The sequence below is a fragment of the Cricetulus griseus genome, chromosome 5, assembly GCF_003668045.3.
Source record: "Cricetulus griseus strain 17A/GY chromosome 5, alternate assembly CriGri-PICRH-1.0, whole genome shotgun sequence".
Taxonomy (NCBI): Eukaryota; Metazoa; Chordata; class Mammalia; order Rodentia; family Cricetidae; genus Cricetulus; species Cricetulus griseus.
The window spans coordinates 115,218,287-115,238,568 of NC_048598.1; the positions used below are offsets into that span (position 1 = coordinate 115,218,287).

General features: G+C 39.5%; 1 protein-coding gene across 5 annotated transcripts in view; it reads right to left on the bottom strand.

Moving 5' to 3' along the window:
* Nrxn3 (neurexin 3) overlaps positions 1 to 20,282 on the bottom strand; it is a 1,486,512-nt gene that overhangs the window by 788,497 nt on the left and 677,733 nt on the right. For 4 of the 5 annotated variants that reach the window (XM_035445726.1, XM_035445725.1, XM_035445727.1 and 1 more), the window contains 3 exons: positions 14,228 to 14,609; positions 12,661 to 12,851; positions 10,005 to 10,178 (listed from right to left, as the gene is read on the bottom strand). In XM_035445726.1, the coding sequence (XP_035301617.1) occupies positions 10,005 to 10,178; positions 12,661 to 12,851; positions 14,228 to 14,609 (747 nt within the window). Of the gene's footprint in view, positions 1 to 5,364; positions 5,392 to 10,004; positions 10,179 to 12,660; positions 12,852 to 14,227; positions 14,610 to 20,282 lie in introns of all 5 variants that reach the window. The other variant, XM_035445728.1, reaches the window with a different exon arrangement.

Here is a 20,282-nt window from a genome sequence, read left to right on the forward strand (position 1 = left end):
GGAGAGAGAGAGAGAGAGAGAGAGAGAGAGAGAGAGAGAGAGAGAGAGAGAGAGAGAGAGAGAGAGAGAAGAAAAGGGTAGGCCTAACAAAATAATGGTACTTTAATAAGTAGTTTTTAATGGCTATTTTTTTATGTCAACTTGACACAAGCTAAAATCATCTTAGAGGAGGGAACCTCAATTGAGAAAAAAAATTTCTCTGAAACATGGGGCTGTTGGAAAGCATGTTAGACATTGATTTAATTAGTGATTGACATGGGAGTATCCAGCCCACTTGGGCTGGTGGTCTTGTGTGCTATAAAAAAGCAGACTGAGAAAGCCATGAGAAGAAGCCAGTAAGCAGCATTCCTCCCAGCCTCGGTATCAGCTTCTGCAACCAAGTTCCTCCCATGACTGCCTTCGATGATGAACTCTTATATAGAAATGTAAGTAAAATAAACCATTTCCTTCCCAAGTAGATTTTGGTCATGGTTTTTCATCACAACAATAGAAACCTTATCCAAGATAATGAGTATTGAGTAAATAGCACCAGAAATAAGAAAAATAATATTGTATGAAAACTCTCTACCATAAAGTCATTCCAATACTTTTTGGCCATCTGGGTACTGTGTCTACTTGGAGAATAGGCAAAAGGAAGTTAAAACATAAAACATAGTAGGAAAAGAAATATATCTTTAAAATCCAATTTTAGCTCTTACTATTAGTATAAATGTGCCCTATCTAAACTTAGTTTCTTTATGATACAGATATGATTTATTCTACCTAGTGTGGTAAACATTAAGTGAAATAACATAGGAAAGACTATAAATGAGAACAGTAGCATAGGTCGTGTGAAGGCAGGGCTATAATTTACAAGTCTGTAGCATTCCCCTGCACCAAGTCAACTCTTAATACATGGCATCATCAGTTTTCCTGGTTGGTAAACTTGGGCTTTTTCTTCCTTCTTAAGTAGGGTGCACAGTTGGTGAAATCTACAGAACTACAACATATTATGTAGGAGGTAGGTCATAATAACACACTGCCTCATGCTTAAGGAACAAAAACCAAGAACTACTATGGGATGTTCAGCTTAATTCCAGTCCCTCCTTATTATTTCCCATAAGGCAAACTATTTCTGAAGACTTGATTTCTTTTAAGTCAAGAGCTGCATTTTGTTACATGAAATAAATGGATAATGTGATTTGGCCCTTAGCTTTGAAGAAAATGAGGTTAAAGAGCAAACTGTATTCCTTGTAACAAAATTAAAAAGTCCTTTGCAAACTACAGGTAAATGTCAAGCTTGTCTAAAAATGAGGTAGCAGAGGGCCAGTGAGATGGCTCAGAGGGGATAAAGGCTCTAATGGACAAGGGTGATAACTCTTGGTTTCTTCCCCAGGACCCACATGAGGGAAGGAGAGAACATGCTGTCAAATGTTGTCCTCTGGACCCCTGTGCGTGTGCTATGTACATCCACCTGCCCACCTAAGTAAATAAATAAATATAATTTCAAGTAACATTAAAAAACACAATGCTTTAATAGAATGTCAGATTTTTAAGACCTTAAAACCCCCAAATATTGACCTTCTACAAATAGCCAACAAAAAATCTTTGTCCCTCTGATCTAATTAGTCCTGAGTGCCTCACCTTCCTGCCTACAATCTTCACACAAGCTAATATTTCTAGAAAAGAAGACAGTGGATTCTAAAAATAAGACCTGTTAGGGAAAGGCACAGTGAACAGAAGGAAGAAGTGATTGTGATGACCTGGCTGGCTAGATGGTGCATTGTGTTTTATTCCTTCCAGTTTATGTCACCTGCCTTTCTCCCCACAAAGGCAACTTTCCTTTCTTTTGTGTTTTTTTTTCAGCTCCTTTCTTACAAAAGTAAGGTTTTACAGAGATTTTCTTCTCCAGTGATATTCCCCTTGAAAACCAAAAGAAATTATAGCTATGCTTCCAGGAGCTCCATAGCATGATCATGGCATCCAAGACACCTTGACACCAAGACAAAACGTCTCAGCTCGATGGCATTTCTATTGCTCCACTGAGGGCCCACAGCCTTCCTGCTTGCTCTTATAGAGCCTGTTGTGAATCCAGGACAGGCAGTGAGGTCCTTCTTTGCAATCTCTTGTCATAATGTGTATCTGTTATCAACAAAAATACAGCATAGCAGGGGGAAATGGAGCAAAAGGGGAAAGAGCTCCCTCTCGTCCTACATACACGGAGTGTCTTCTGCGGGGGAAATGTTCCTTCCCTTGGCCAGCAGAGTAGCAGAGCCTAAGAACTTGCCCCTTCTCTCTGGTATATGGACCTTCACTTCTCATTTTCAATTCCTAATCTTTGCATCCATTTCTACTCTGGAAGGAGGGGCAGGGAATTCTTTATGTAATACAAACCAGACCCAAATGTCAGCCCCTGTCTTACAGCATCTTCAGGACAAATCTCACTGCTTACATGGAAGGTCAGTCATTCTGTCTCCACCCCCACGATCACCTCTTGCATCTTTACATGTATATTATTATTTCTGCTCAGGTGACTTTACTGTAGTCGCCTGTACCAGCCAAGCCTTAAGTAAATGGGCTTCTTCTATAAACCCAACTGAAAAACTCCTACCATTTAGACTCAGCTAAAACTCTGCCTGAGAGACTATCCATAAGCACTTTCCTTGACCACTGTTACCCCACAGGCTAGTCAAATTCCTTGCACTCACATGGAAAGGTGTATACCATGTTATTTTTCATTGTGCAATATAAGTATTGGCTGATTTCCTGGCTTCTCTCATATGGAGACCACATAATCTACACTCCTTGCTAACTGTGTGATACAAAGAAAGACCTGGCACTCTTCCTGTTAAACCAAGCAGCACAATAATTAAGAAGTTTTTAAAACTTAAGTAAATAAAGCACAATCAACAACACGCTAGCAAGGGGACCCAAACTATTGATTATTAACCCAGACTTCAAGTGTCACTTCTCATAGCTCATTCTTATATACGCTTTAGAATTCCTTTGCCTCTGCATTGCAAAATGCCTCATTTCTGTGTTATATGTCTTTACTGCCCTTGACTCTTAATGGTAATTAGTACTATCTATGCATACAGTTTACAGCTGAATATGCCAGCTTATGAGTCACATCCACTAATGTCAACAAAATTAAAACCGGAAGTGGGTGTATGCTAAAGATAAATTGTCAAAAAAAAAAAAACAGGAAAAGAGTAAGATAATCCAAAAGAATTACAAAGATGGAAGCCATGGAAACAAGTGAGAGACTTGCATTACAGAAAAGAAAGTTGATGGCAACAACATAGGAATAATTTAAAAACCCATATTACTGACGATGCTTTATAAAGGGATGTTGATATACTTTGCTGTGTTTCCTCCCCAAATACTATATATTGGGTTGACAATTTATAATAACCAGAAAGATCAACCACTCCTTTATATAACTGTCAAAACCCTTTCCCCATTTGGCATACTTCTTATGGTTGGAATGTGAAATATTCCTCCATAGGTGTATGTGTTTGAACACTTGACTGTGAGTTGGGGGCAGCTTCGGAAAGCTGAAGAATCTTTAGGAAGTGAGTTATCACTGGAGGACATGGGTTATTGGGAGAAAGCTTAGGGCTTCTTAACTTGCCCTAAAGTCCCATCCATTTATCTGCTTCTGGAGTGGAGATGCAATGAGATCAGTCCCTTTATGCCTGACAGTGCACCTTCCCTGCCGTGATGAAGCGTACTACTTCTTAAACTGGGAACCAAATTAAACTCCCCTTCTGTAAGTAGCTTACATCCAGTATTTTGTCACAGTCATGAGAAAAGGTAACTAATACAGATGGGCACCTTCACATAATTTGTCACATATGGAGTCCCCAATGAATGACTCTGAGCTCGTGTCTAGAAATTCAGAAGCCATGTAATTAGCACATTGAAGAAGAGTAAAGTTGAGGATAATATATAGCTTTTTCACTTAACCTATTAAATCAGATCCAAAGGAGCTATAAACACTTCAAACTATCTCATGTTGCATGTTCAGTCTTCCTCTTTCTGCTTCTCCTCTACTTGCAGAATAATATGTCATGGTCCTTTTTTTCTTTTTTCTTTTTTTTTTTTTTACAATAGAGTATAATGCCTAAAACAACAGCATCACCCAAAATTGCTACCTGCTTTAAAACTGAATGCAACTATTGCAAAGCATGCTTGAAGTTCAAAGTACATATTTTCTTTTCACTAATTGTAATATATACTGGAACATATTTTGCTAAGAAGAGATGAAGAGAAAAGAACTGCAACTCATTAAGTGGCATTTTTAGCTATGTCCCTCTGAGAGGCAGGCACTAGCATGTCTATCCACTTGGTATATAACAAGGAGGTCACAGAAAAGGAAATGATCCCTGAGATAAAACATCACTTTTTAAAACTAGCTTTGCCTTCACTACTTCTAACAATTTGGCCTGATTGCAGATTCTGCAGAGGCCATCTGAGGCTTTGTGCCCTGCTTGCCTTAAGACATCTAAAATGCTCTGTTCCTCCCTTGCTATTCTCAGTCAAAGCAGCCTGACCCAACAGGAATGACAAGCCATTACTGACTTTGCAAGGTGTCTCTTTGAATGACAGAAGCAGCAGCTTCTGCCTGCAGATATTCCCTGGCATCTCCCAGGCAGGCATTTTTTGATTTGTTTTGTTTTGTTTGTTGTTTTTGTTTGTAGGATATTAAGAATAAAACCAACAAATCCTCTTCTTCCCCAAGAGTGCTTTTTCTGCTTAGATCACACACTAGAAAATTAAAGTGTTCAACTAAAATCCCCAATAGGAAACATAAATCTCTGCAATGTTTTAATGACTTGATTATCTCCCACATGCCTAAAATATTTCTTTAAAATGAGTTGAGAGAAAATGATATGGCCATTCATAAGGCACAAGCACTTCAATGTCCCACTCTAGAAAATGACCTTCCTGACCTAGAGAGTAATACCTTAAGAACTCAAGTGGCCTTTTCTTCCTTTTCAAAGTTTTTCCTTCTATCTATACTGAACAAGTTAAAAGGAACCAGGCTCCCCATGACAAATAATGAGAGAAGTAATAATAATTTTCAGAATGGATCCCGTTTGGAGATAGTTGGACATAGTATAAAATGCTTCCAATCTCTTCAGTCCTAGCCAGAATGGGGTAATATTCTAATCCCCATGGAGTAAGTATCCTTTGTACAATCATTTTCCATGTGTACTTTTTGGTTTTCTGTCACCCTTTTGGAAGAACACTGCCTTCAGCCCCCTCCCCAATAATGGCTGCTCTCTCAGAAGTGTGACAGCTAGAAGCCTTCTAACATAACGATACCAAGGGTCACACAGGGCATCTTTCACTCCAAAGTGGTACAAGAGCCTTCTCTACCTTGCAGGTCAGCTTTGGTCAACGCAACTTTGTTAGCAAAAGAACAGAAAAAGCGAAAACAATAACCAGAGGTTAGTTAGAGTCGAGTCAACTGGGTAACATTACAGAAACCAAAATGCAGTCTGCATAGCCAACATCACTCAGACTTGAAATGCTCTACAAGGTCACCAGAGACAGTACAGACAAGGGGATGCACAGACCAGAGCATAGCAGGCCTCCTGGGAGCCAAGTCAGCAGAGCCGGGACAGGGAAACAGTGAAATTGATGAAGCACAAGCGATGGGCAAGGGGAATCTTCCCACACATACACAGCCAACCCCAAGACATACAGCCAAGAGAGAAAGGCAGTGTGTGGCTAGACTGGAAGACAAATGTGCACATTCAAAGCCCACAAAAATACTTCAGAACATTTAGGAGTTGAGCACGGGAGACTCTTGATCACACCAAGCCCTTATATCCTTTAAAATGCCACCAAGGAATAGGGCACCAGAATTACACATTTCTATCCAGGTCACCCACTGGGGACACTAAAATGCTTAAGTTGTTCAATTTGTAGGAATATAACAAAATGTTTGTGGGCAAAAAGGCACCAAACGTATGTCCTTTTTATTGATTCATGCTAGTTCCAGAATGAAGAATGTGGTCTTTTCTCCCAGATGTTTACCTTCTACAGCTGTGGAACAGCACCTCCCCTCCACATACCTTAACCTCTAATCTCAACATGGGAAGAGGTATTTACAAGCTAAGTATTAATTTAGACATTATTTCAAAAACGTCTTGCCCCTAATGAGAGGTCAAAAGTCATAGCTAGAATTTGACTAAAAATCAGACTTAATTTCTAAATCATAGATACAAAAGCAAAGCCTGCTTCAAGATCATTCTTAGAAAAACAAAACAAAACATCACCAAATTCCTAAATTTTAAAATAATTTCTAACCCTTTTCATGTCTTACATAAATTCTTGGCAGACCAAATAATGGGAAAATTGTATATTTATTCTTTAGGGATCTTAAATTATCAATGCCACTGACTGTGGCAAGAAAATATATTATACTTTAGTCTGTTTAACCTACTTACATAAAAGCATGCCATATTCACTATCTTAAGTAGATTCATGTCAAGGTTTTGGATAATGACACCCCACCCCCAATTTGTATTCTATTTTCTATGAAGTAATGCTCTCTTTCCCATACATCCCATTTGCCTTATACCCTCAGATAGTCTTAGGAGTCACACGCTGTGTGCAAGAGACTCATGAGAATGGAATCTTTTGTAGTCTCTTCAAGGTTTCAGGCCCTTCATTTTTCTTCCCCACTGTCTTTTACAGAATAATTTCCACAAAACCCTAAAAAGGCTCCCAGGATCTTCTGGGAGGCCGTATTCACAATGCAGCAAACTACCAATGATAGTAATTTATGCCTTAACCTACTTTTTGGCCGTTTTTCCTGGCCACTTAAGATAATTATCTAAGTCATTTGTGTACAATAAACAAGGATCTTCCTCCCTCCCTTGGTACTCATCCTCCACTTCATCCCACCCAGTAGGGAAGTCTTAATGCTTGGTGGGCAACCATCATAATTATCTCCATGGCAATAGAGTGCATGTGATTAGGCCCACGGGCTTTGCCATAGATGGATGGGAGAGCCATCAAGTCGCAGTGTCCAGCTTTGAACAATCCTAATACTCAGAAAGGCTGGAGTCCACCATAATGCATGTGGTGAAGCATTCAAGCTGATGCTGAGCTTCAGCGAAGCCTGGGGATATTTCCCCCCATGTGATGGGTAATTTCCTTCTGCTAGCATTCTCACAATCTCCCCTAAAGCTCCGGTGAGTAGGGCTCAACCCTTCCTTCACTCTTTACATTTTGTAAAAGTGAATTCTAACCTCTCTTTAATTCAGTCCTGTACCTTCATTTCCTGACAACCTCAACTTTCACATCCTATAGAGCTGTGCTTCCAACACAGCAACCAAACACACACATGGCAAGAGAGCTTCAAATGTGAGTGTGTGAACGTAGGTGCTGCTACAAATACAAAGTATACAAGCTTCTGAAGATTTAATGTAATCAAAAGTATATAAAACATCTGTTAGTCACTTTTTTACACACATTGAAATGCTAATGTGTGGATTATATTGGGTTAACTAAGATAAAATATAAAATGCAAACTAATTTCCTGTTACTTTACACATTTTAAAATGTAACTATTAGGAAATTTTAATTACACATATGATTTATGCTACATTTCTTTCTTTCTTTTTATTTTTTTTCTTTTTTGCATGTGTGTGCTATGAGTATGTGTAAAGGTGCTATGTGTATGCAAGTGCATGTGTACAGGGGCCAGAAGTTGATGAAGGGAATCTCCTTCAATGACTGTGTGCCTTGTCGATTCAGGTAGTCTCTCATTTGGACCTAGAGCTTGCAGACTCAGCTAATGAACTTAATCAGCTTGCTCTAGGAATCCATCTCTGTCTCCTGTGCTTTGAGATTGCAGATGAGCTACCACACATACCCAGCATTTATGTGGGTGCTAGGGGTTTGAATTCTGTTCCTCATGTTTGCCTACCATGTATTTTACCTGCTGAGACATCCCCTCTGCCCCTTATACTGCATTTCTATTGGGCAATACAACCTGAGAGTTAAATGGATTCTTCTCAACTTTTTAACCTGAGTAACATGATTTATATTTAAATAGTACCTTGTGATTTCTTTCTTTTTTAAAACGTTGTTGTTTTTAAGTGTGTGTGTGTGTGTGTGTGTGTGTGTGTGTGTGACGCATGTGAGTGCAGTGTCTCAGGGTCTGTGGATGCAGGAAGGAAGTGTTGGATACTTGGATCAAGTGTTACAGGTGGTGGTGAGTCACCTTATCTGGGTGCTAGAAAGTGAATTTGCATCCTGTGTAAGAGCAGGATTGCTTTGAAATCCTTTGCCATCTCTCCAGCCCTGTCTTGTGCTTTTTAATATGTAATTTCATACTTTAACTTGATATGGGACATTCTGGAAGAAGCTCAGCTACTATCATCCTAACCCTTCTAAAGTAAGATTCTTAACTTAATGCCAAATACTTCATTTATCCTTGCATTGTCCTTTAACATCTAAAGAACTGTGAATAGACCAATAAGTCCAAACATTTTTTTTATTTAAATGAAATTGTACAGCATTTTCAGGAAAAACACAAAATGGTTACTTTTGTAACCTAATCTCTTTGTTTGATTCCTAGGTTTGATTCCTAAATTCTTGCCCACACACACACACACACACACACACACACACACACACACACACACACACACACACACACACACACACATTTATGGTCATCAGAATTAAAAACATATTTTTGTTAAAGGAAAACTAGAAGCTGATCCTAGGGGTGACCCTTCTGATACTAGTCCAACACAGACAACCGACCCAGGCAAAGGGAAACATCTTTTTAAGCACAAGTTAGCCTGAGAAGCATTTACAAATTTCTGCTTTAGGGGAATGAGTGAACTCTAATGGAAGCTGCTTGAAAAGTTGTGTTCATGAACTTGAACACAGGAAATGAATGAACAGTTTTGATATGGAAAATGAAAGAGGGATGCAAGAAAACACACTACATTGCACAAAGGACCATAAAGCTCAGCCAGAGGAAAGAATACTTAGATCTTGGTGACTGTGAAGCAACTCCTTTGCCTGTAGATGACCTCCAGTCTTTTCTCCATCAAGTGAAGGCAGGAGTAAACCCAGAAAGTGTTCACTGCTGCCCTCTATTGACTAAAGATAAGTTATTCTTACAGTCATCAACACCTCTGGAAAGACTTGTTCTTTTCAATGTCTACATACACAGGCAGAGCATGGTTTGTTGTGCAGTGTGGGTAGACATGCAGGGCTATTATGTGTCTCTCATGAGATAGTATTTAGGAACAGTAATCCCACGTTTATCCAGTACTTACTATGTATCAGGCATTTTGTTTCTTTCTGATTTAGTCATATTATTTTTGAAGGGGCCTACTACTGTGCTGTTTCACAAAGAAAGAAAAGACAGATCTAAATGGTTAATAAATTACCAAATGTCACTTGGACCTTAATCCAGGTCTTCCTCTCATGGGAACTGAGGCTATTCCTCAACAGCACAGTGGAGACTGACAAGCAGAGCCTGATCCAGTAAGTACTCAATAAATATTAGTTTCCTTTCACCATCATGACATTCTGACATCATCTCTCCATCTCCCAATGCATTTGCATCAATAATCCAGCTTCTACTAGCCAAAGTGGGAAGCATTTTTTATAAATGCTGACATCAGTCTGGACTCTTTGCTTTGTCCTTTATCATTATTAAAGTAGAAATAATTTCTAGTGCTCATTCAGCCACTAGGAAAACAGAGGCACAAATTGGGAGAAGCATGATGCCCATGACAGGGAAAGTACTTCACTGCCGAGTATGTGACCCTGGAAGGACATCTGCCAGCATCTTCTCAGAGCTAATGGCACGTGTCTGGCATACTCAACCAGTGACAAGAGCACACCGATTAGAATGCACTGCTGGATGGTGAGTGACAATGACAAAGGATGGGTGAACTGAGGAAAGAGGCACTGGCAGAGAAGCAAGTAGGCTTGATGCTTGTGGCAAGGCTGTGCCTTAGAAAGAAGAGAGGTTCTACCTTCACAGCCTCGCTCCATCTGGCCGCTTTTGTGGAGAGCATCATTGATGAGATCAGGCAGGCGCCCATTCAAGTCCACAGAGGCCAGACAGCCCTGAAATCCATCCCGGGAGGCCACAAGCTTTGGAAGGTTGCTGTACATGCCCTGAGCTAAGCCAGCCATGTAGAGGTCGCCTAGAAAAGAAACCACAAAGTAAAAGCGATCAAGTGAGGAAGGATGTGGTAGACCTGTGCACTAAGGCTTATCACTTTAGAATGATTCCTTGGATGATGGTAACATAACCATGGGGTGGAGGGGTCAGCTGAAATAGGAATGATGACCAGACTCTCTAAATTACTAAAATTTAAAAAGCCCATGTATCTCTTGTAGGTCATCCATCTTGTGTCCAACATCTCAGAAAGTTTGAATCACCATACCAACTGTCTGCAGAAGATTCCTAAATAAAAAAGTAAAGATTAACATATTTGTCCTGAAAACAGCTTGGTATTGGCACAAAAATAGACAGGTAGACCAATGGAATAGAGTTGAAATCCCTGATATTAACCCACATACCTATGAACACCTGATTTTTGACAAACAATCCAAATTTATACAATGGAACATCTTCAGCAAATGGTGCTGACATAACTGGATGCAAACATGTAGAAGACTGCAGATAGACCCAACCCTATCGCCTTGCACAAAACTTAAGTCAAAATGGATCAAAGACCTCAACATAAACCCAGCTACACTGAACCTATTGAAAGACATAGTGGGAAATACCCTTGAATTAATTGCTACAGGAGACTGCTTCCTGAATATTACACCAGTAGCACAGACACTGGGGTCAACAACTGATACATGGGACCTCCTGAAACTGAGAAGCTTCTGTAAGGCAAAGGACACAGCAAGACAAAATGGCAGCCCACAGACTGGGAAAAGATATTCACCAACCCCACATCTGACAGAGGGCTGATCTCCAAAATATACAAAGAACTCAAGAAGCTAGTCTCCAAAACACCAAACAACCCAATTAAAAAGTGGGGTACAGAACTAAATAGACAATTCTCAATAGAGGTTCTCAAATGGCTGAAAGACACATAAGAAAGTGTTCAACATCCTTAGCCATCAGGGAAATGCAAATCAACACAACTCTGAGATACTATCTTACTCCTGTCAGAATGACCAAAATCAAAAACACCAATGACAGTTCATGCTGGAGAGGATGTGGAGAAACGGGAACACTTCTCCACTGATGGTGGGAGTGCCAACTTGTACACCCACTTTGGAAAACAGTATTTTGACTCCTCAAGAAAATGAGAATCAGTCTACTACAAGATCCAGCAATTCCACTCTTAGGCATATACCCAAAAGAAGCACATTCATACAACAAGGACATCTGTTCAACGATGTCTATATTAGCACTATTTGTAATAGCCAGAAACTGGATGCAGCCTAGATGCCCCTCAGCCGAAGAATGGATACAGAAAATGTGGTACATTTACACAATGGAGTACTACTCAGTGGGAAAAAAACAATGGAATCTTGAAATTTGCAGGAAAATGGATGAAACTAGAGAAAACAATTCTGAGTAAGGTAACCCAATCACAAGAAGACAAACATGCCTTCATCCAGCATCTGGTGGAAGTAGATGCAGACACCCACAACTAATCACCAAACTGAACTGGAACCCAGATGCAGAGAAGGATGAGTGAAGAGCAAAGGGGTCCAGCCCAGGCTGGTGAAACCCACAGAAACAGCTGACCTGAACATCGGGGAACTCTTGCTCCCCAGACTGATAACTGGAATACCAGCATGGGACTGATCCAGACCCCAGGAACATGGGTTTCTGTGAGGAAACCTAGGAAATCTTTGGGACCTCCTGTAGTAGTTCAATACTTATCCCTAGCATAGGTGTGGACTTTGGGAGCCCATTCCCTGAGCCAAAACACATGGGGATGGGCCTAGGCCCTATCCCAAAGGATACGATAGACTCTGATGACACCCTATGGAAGGCTTCACTGTCCAGGAGGAGCAGAAAGGATATGTGATAGGTTGGGTTTTAGTTGGGGGTCGTGGTATGGGAGGGCAGCAGGGAGAAGGGAACTGGGATTGTCGTGTAAAACAATCCTGTTTCTAATTCAAATTTAAAAAGTTAAAAAAGATAAAAAAGATTAACATTTTCAACAAATCAGCCACATATTGAGTAGTTTTAATGTGTTTGTTAGAAATATGTTGAGAATTTTACAGACATTCCATCAAAGGTATAACCACCCATAATGAGTGGAACAGCTATTATCCTCCTTTTGGTATATGTATCAAAATACAGTACTAAGTGTGGCTGAAGCACTGTTACCAATGTCACCCAGGCAGAAATGACATAGCTGAATATGAATTAAGGACCTTCCCAAGTTTTCACATAGCCTTGACTTATCATCGCATCTTTCAGACCCCTAAAATACATTTCTAATATTATCAGAGACCATGAAGAATTTTGAGGCATGGTCTGTATAGAAACTGGATAAGTGGCTTTATGGTATCAGTCAACACTTTTCCCAATGTAGTATGTCTGGTACAAAATATATGGCTGGAACTCCTGACCTGGAGCTTCCCTGTGGAAACAGCTTTTCTGTTGAGAGATGGGTTCTAAAATATAAACTTCTGTAAAAGAATTACCTTTCAAATCCAGATTTTTGGCACCATTGATGACCTGAGTGACTACCTTAGTATCCACTTTCAGGCTGTGGGTATTACTGTTGTCCCGAGTGATGACAACATTGTGCCACTGGTTGTCATTTAGGGGGCGGTCACTGTTGCCTTTGATTACATTGGGACCATTGCCAAGATCAAACACATAGTGTATGTACCTGTGAGAAATAAAAAAAAAATTACTAAAAACAAAAAAGCACATAATCACTTCAGATACCATGAAGTAGTTCAGTGGCAATCATATATATATAATATATATATATATATATATATATATATATATATATATATCATCAAATCTCCCATGCTAACCTGGCATAACACAGTAATTAAATACACTTATAAACATTGTCAGTAATTATCAGATCATACTTCATTTCAATTCCATATTCACAGACTGATAGTCCTCTTTCATTTTTTAAAGATTTCTTTTAAGTCAAGACTTTAAAATATGGTACAGGTTGGCATGGAACTTACAGTCTTCCTTCCATAGACTCTAGTGCTGGGATTATGGGCACGTAGCCATACCCAGCCCAAAGTCTCCTGCTTTAATGCTGCATAGGAATATCTAGATCTATTTGGTACAGTTAGTGCCCTACAAGATACAAGAGAAAACCAATCATGAAATTCAATCAATATTGGGCAGTGTATTGTTTATTTGAAACAAGTCCTATGTAGCCCAAGTTGACATCAAATTTGCTATCTCGCTGAGACTGGCTGAGACTCACCATACTTTACAGCACACACCTGATCTGACCTCAGTCAGGAAGTGAAGTAATAGCTCAACTCAAGTTATTCACTTGACTTGTGACCTAGGTCAGCTGGTGAGAATGGCATCCACAGGGACAAGATCCTCTTGTTTCTATCCATGCCACTGCTGGATTTACAGGCATGTGCCATCACACCCACTCGTGTATGGACTGCTGGAATGGAACCCAGGACCTTATGCATGCTAAACAAGCACTCTAGCAAACCATCCACATCCCCAGTTCTGTCTTTGTTCTTATTTCACTACTTTCCAATATATTATAGCAAAATAGGAGAGACAAAGATATATTTAAAAATTATAATGTTAGCTTCTGCAATTTCCCCAAATTGAGGAAACCCAATTTCATGGTTTGGGGTAGTAGGGGATTGTGTCCATGCTCTCCCCTTAAATTAAAAATTGTAATGCTAATAGTAGTGTCAAAAAATAACTTACTATGTATCTGCTGATTATAATTAGTAATACCCCAAAGATGTGTGTAATACACACCATAGCCATAGTTTATATAAACAAGCTTACCTCACAATAGTTTCAAAGAACTGCATACGATAGTTAAAAGATTTATAATGTCAACAGGAGAATTTTATTAAGTAGCCTTAAGAGTCCCTATCCTTTCCAGTCCTAGTCATTTTGTGGTTCTTTATTATCAAGGAGGGTACTAGCAGGAAGAGGGGTTAGAGTAAAATGGGCAGTTTTCTTCACAGCCCTAGTTTGCAAGATGTTTCAGTAGACGTAGCCTGCATCAACTATGTGATTTCTCCTACTTACCCCTTGACCAGCTCAACTGCAATAAAATCATTGCCATCACCACTATTGAAGAGAATGAAGCCATCAGCTGAAGTGGTCTTAAACTGGAAAAAGAGGTGCATGGAGGTGTAGGCCTGGAGGGTGGCAAGGGTCAGATAGCTGCTCTTGGTCTTAAAAGTGACAGGGTCAGCAATGATGTTCCTCAGTCCGAAACGAGCCTTCAGTTCACAGTAGTCGATGTCCCCATTTTTGCACAAATCAATATAGAGCAAGCCATTGAACATGAGGCTCTGAAGATGACCAATGAAACTGGAAGGGACCACAGAGATGTAACGCTTCTCGGTCATGATACCAGTTTCAATGTTGTGGAACTCCAGGCGGGTGTGGTCTCCCACCATTGTACCTGTAAAGCAGAAAAGAGGCCAGAATGGGAAAAGTTCTGCATTCTCACAGGGATCTTATTCTCACAGGGGGAACATGTTTCCAAATTTCTGAGCTCTGTTCCAGAAAATACTCATGAAAATCCATAGTGTACACCTGATCTGACCTCAGTCAGGAAGTGAAGTAGTAGCTCAACCCAAGTTGTTCCCCTGACTTGACATCTCAGTAAGCTGCTGAGAATGCTGTCTCACAGAAAGAAAACTGTGAGCATACTGTTAAAGGGCAGCACCATTCATTGTCTTCATTTAAGAAACAACTCAGGAGGCAGAGGCAGGCAGATCTCTGAGTCTGAGGCCAGCCTGGTTTATAGAGTGAGTTTTAGAACAGCCAGGACTAAACAGAGAAACCCTGTCTCAGGAAAAGAGAAAAGAAAAAGAAACAATGGAATCTGAATACATTTTTCCCTGACCAACAGTTTCTTGTAGTAAGTCGTTATTTGGTACTTATCAGGCATTTTTTTTCTCTTGTAAAACATCTGTTGATTTTACCTGTTAACAACTGGTCATGGTTTCCTAAAAATAATACCCACTTTCCCTTCCAGAAGCTCCACTTTATACTTGAATCCTACAAATGGGATAAAGCTTATCATAGTCAGGTGGGACTGCAGAATTCATCTCTATTCACATAACCATAACCTTTTGATCTCAAGAGTAAAACTGTGGTTCTTGAAGGTTGGTCTTCATCCAAACACCTCAATAACTGAGCCCCAAACTCAGTTGATCACTCCAAGGTGAGACGTGAAAATAGCTATTTCTAACAAGTTCCAAAGTTACCAACTGATCGATCAGTTTTAGTCAGATAGAGGCCATGAATTTTAAGGGGAGCAGGTAAGGGTAAATTGGAATCCTTAGAGAGAGGAAAGGGAAGAGAGTAATGTTCTAAGTATGTTTCAGCCTCAAAAATATAAATGTAAAAACAAAAATGAACGTTCAAGAGAAAGGAGATGAGACAAATTGTTCTTGGGGTAAGAGTTTTATGAGAAGGTTTGTTAATTCTACAGGCAGCATGGCAGAGTTCCCATGAGAGTCATGAGTTCAATCAGACAAAATGGTTTTCTCCTTAAAGTTTTCCAAGGGATGAGGGCTAGTCCTACACTGAACATTTAATACATATTTTATGGTATATGCTGTGGCTAGGTCATCTTTGATGGACAGTGAGGGAAGGGAAGAAGACTGAAGGGTCATAACAGGTGCTCCTGCCAATTCCTCTCAGAGAGTGGGAAGATAGACAGGTTGCAGAGTGTGTGGCCTGATCTGTCGAGCCTCTGACTCCTGATGCAACAAAGCTCATGTGACTGATCTAAGGACCCATTCTTCAGAGCATCCAACTGGCAACCATGCAAACTGCTGGATGCACACAGTTGCAGAACGTTGGTCAGAACAGTAATAAAAATAATATTGCAAGCAAGCCTTGTTAAGGAGTAAGAAGTTTGGAGTTCCTAGAGGCCATGCAGCACCAGAGGGCATTGAACTGACCTGGAGAGACACCAACTCCAAAGGTTTAGAGAAAACAGAAGAAAACAAACATCATTTGGGTGTCTACAACTAACCTTAGAAAACGTGGACTTTTGAAAACTACAGCAGACTTTGCTTCATACTTGGAGCTGCTCTGAGATGAGTTTCTAACAATTGCTATCAGGGGAGGTCCAGTTGATTGACCCCAACAGCCATAAGTTTTTCATGGCCTTTGTTTGAATATGGGGAGAGTAGTTCTTGTGAATGAACAGGGGTTTGAAATAAACACAGAGATGACAATTTTAAAACAAAATCAAAGAAAACATTACGAGTATAGCCAGATTTGAATTTGGCTTCTTTAACAATTCTATAGAAAATGAATACAAAGATGTAACAAACTGTTTTCTCACACTTGGCATTGGAGTCAGGGGAGAAGGACCCCTCCTGATAACCCTCTCCTGTGGTGCAGTCACACTCTGGTTTAAAAACTCCACTAGCAAGGCACTCCTAGAATCCCTTTACTAACTGTTGTATAACTTTCCAAGAAGGGTAATAGAAACAAAAAAAAACAAAAAAAACAAAAAAAAAAGGAATTTTACAAGGGAAACCAGGTGCTTGTAGCCCACTCCCTTAAACTATCTATTTCTCTTGATAGGAGCAAAGCAGCATGGGAAACACCCAACCTACCCCACTGATCTGTGTTGTGCTGAACAATCCAGTGAGGCTCATGTGAAGATGGTCAGTGTGACCCTAATTTGGGCTCATGAGAGCAATGTCTTGAATTCTGAGGTTCAGTTAAATTAAGGTCTTGTTTTACTATTAGATATCTCACTGATAAATGACATTTGATGTCTTATCATCTTTCTTTCACTCTACTGGTCCAGAATTTGAGTGTCAAAGAGGAAAGGTTTGTGTGTGTCTTCTGGATAACTTAGCTTGAATCTAAAAGATTCAACCATGTCTGAAAGATTTATTCATCTCCTTGGATTTTAAATATAGATCCTAGGTCCTCAGACACAAACTCAGGAGTGATTCAAAGACTTGCAAATGAGCACAGAAATCATTTGATGAGCTTCTTGGTGGTGTTTTGACAACCAGTGTCAAATTGTTCTTTTAATATAAGCAAAAATAAAATAATGGTGTTCATTAAATACATAAGTTGTAGTTAGAGCAAAAATCAAAATGCAACATAAATTTGTTAACAACTGACTAACTAGGAAAAAGAATTAGGATATAAAATTACTTAACACTGACAATTGTACTAGTCATGAAATGAATACAACCTAAAATTCACTTGCTTTGAAACAGTAGAGCAAAACACAAACACCCAACACAAGTTTGGCCCTATCTCTTCACAGCAGGTGTGAGGACCAACTCAGAATGTGGCAGGAAAGAGGACCACAGACAGCCTGCATGGAGTCAGAGGAATTGCAGGGTCGTGATGTTACTATCTGTGCCTCACTCACGTCACTCCACACAAAAATTTCAGAGTGAAGCACTAAAAGGCAACAATGATCCTATGTGATCCAAAGAGTTCCGAAAGGAATCAGAGAGGCAATTTTAAATTCAGCTGAGAGGTTTCTGCAAAATTTTAGATAGGCTAATCTTTAGGTCTGAGCATCAAGAAAATTCTGCCTACCAGAAAAACGTTTTATAAAGCAGAATTAAGAAAAAAAATTACATAGGGTATTGGTTGAGATCAAAGAGAGGCAGAGGAAAATGTTGCATGAGTAGGACAAGAAACAAGCAAAGGGCAGGGCAGTGGTGGTACACACCTTTAATTCTTGCATTTCGGGGGCAGAGGCAGGTAGATCTCTGTGAGTTCAAGGACAGCCTGGTCTACAGAGTCAGTTTCAAGACAGCCAGTGTGACACAAAGAAACCCTGTCTGGGAAAACTAAATAAATAAATAAATAGATAAGTAAGTAAATAAATAACAAAGAAAAGGAAATGAACAAGGGAATTCAAGAGCTTTGTCCAGAGCCACAGTGTCTATGATGACTCGGGCAGAAGATACACTGCAAGTCTTGGCAGGAGGGGATCGAGCAACATGGGTTCTGCAAAAGAGTTTGCTGAGTTATTCGCTAAAGAAACTTACACATACCAGATATCACTACACACCTGTTATACAGATTAAAACTAGACCAGCCACACACACACACACACACACCCTACAAAACCCTCCAATACTGCATTGGATAAAAACATTTTTAAAAGCCCCAGTTGACACTTGAACTTGACAGCAAACTAGCCAAATGTCACACAACAAATCTATATGTCATGTAAACCATATTAGAAACAAAGAACTCTATATAAGATATTATCTTCTGAAATTTTTGTGTAGACCAAACTTTTTCTCACTTATTGATAAGTGTATGCATACCTCAGAACGGCTGCTCTATATACCACAGGAAAGAAAAATGACTTGAGTAAATGTTAATAAAGAGATATGAGGACTACCTGTCTCTATAGGCAAGGTCTTGTGCTAAGCACTCCAACTATGGCATATGTCATTACTACATCCATTAAGTTATGGATGACATTATGTTGCCTTAGAGGAAAGGACAATTATTGTTCAGAGGTGAAGCAGTTTGGTTAAGGTCCCAACAGGTGGTATAGTGGCCCTTCAAAGTGAATCCAGATGTGCACAGCACGCAGACCACATCTTTATATGTCTACTCTAACATCTCTGAAGAGAATTTTGAATCATTTTCCATATCCTTGCTCAGAAAAAGTAGTAGAGAGAATTGATATGCTACCACTGCCATGTAGTATCTGTGATCGAGTTCACACTTCTCCCCAGCCTGGGTAACATATGACATCCTACCTAATTCAGGATAATTGGCCATCTTTTCTAGAACAACCTTGTTGCCTTTGTCCTTAGTAGCAGTCGCTTCCATAGTTTATTGGCAGGTGACAAGCCATCTACATATTACTCCTCAGAATGAAGATGAATATAAACCCCAGGAGAATTTTGGCCAGATCTGTAATTTCCCATGAGGCCAGAGCACATAGTAGATGAGTTTATAGGCTCTGAGGGTATCTTCCCTGTATTTGAACTCCAGATTCTTGGGCATGGTTCTTTACTTTTTTACTCTTCCACTTCCCACTTGTGAAATGAGTATGAATTTGTCAGGATTAAGGGCATCAGTACATATAATGCTCCTTTCTTTGAATGTTTTAATCATTGTCCCTTTACATTACATTACATTACAAGTAAGCTCTTTTTTTTTTTTTTTAACAAATGGACGACTCTAGTCCCTTCTTGGCATCTCATGGCATACAGTGGGGGCTGAGTTCAGCAAGCATCAATAGTATGTCGGGAGGCTCATACTTGAGGGATTAACAGGAAGGAAATAATTTTTATGGCCATTTCCCCATATAATTTCTGGTCAACAGTATAAACTCAGCCAAATAATAATGATAATAATGGTGATGGTGTTAATAATAATAACATTGGGAGATGCTTGGAGAAGGCACTAGATTCCCAATAACTTCCAAACATGGGAGAGTAGTTCAGAAAAGTATGGTTACGGTTTGCCCCATTTCCATCACAATTTTCCAGCCCCACTGGATCCAAACACGTTCCTCCATGTTCTCAGCATGTTTTAAAAGCATGTGCCATAAATGCCTTATTGTAAAAACAAATTCTGAAACCAAATATATTAGGCAGTTAGTGCATATTTCAATTATTGGTGATTAGCAATGCACATTAGCTTATAATGAGCCTTGCAATAAAGAGCTTCCTTTTTTGACCTAACCTTTCCTGTTTTCAATTCATCAACGTTTTATTAACATAAGTAATAAGTTGTTGTTCGAAGATTTTGACAAATTATGCTTTATTCAGATGGTAGATGGAGAAGAGAGAAGTCAGCTTGGGCCAGAGCAGTGAGGAGAGAGGTGAATTTTTATACTAGTAAGACGTTCTGGACCAAATGTGTGGTTTGGACACATTAGGTTGCTAGTCTGGGGAACATAAACCAAGTAAAGCATTCTTTAATTTGTTCTTAATAATAGAAATTTAGCCCAATCAATCAATCAAGCCTTATTAACTGTCAACTGAACTTAATACTTTTCCAAGACTACAATTATATTATAATAAATGAAAAACACCAGATTGGAGACTATTTTTTCTTGGCCTTTGATGACATGTGAGTCTGGCCTATTCTTCCTGTCATTTAT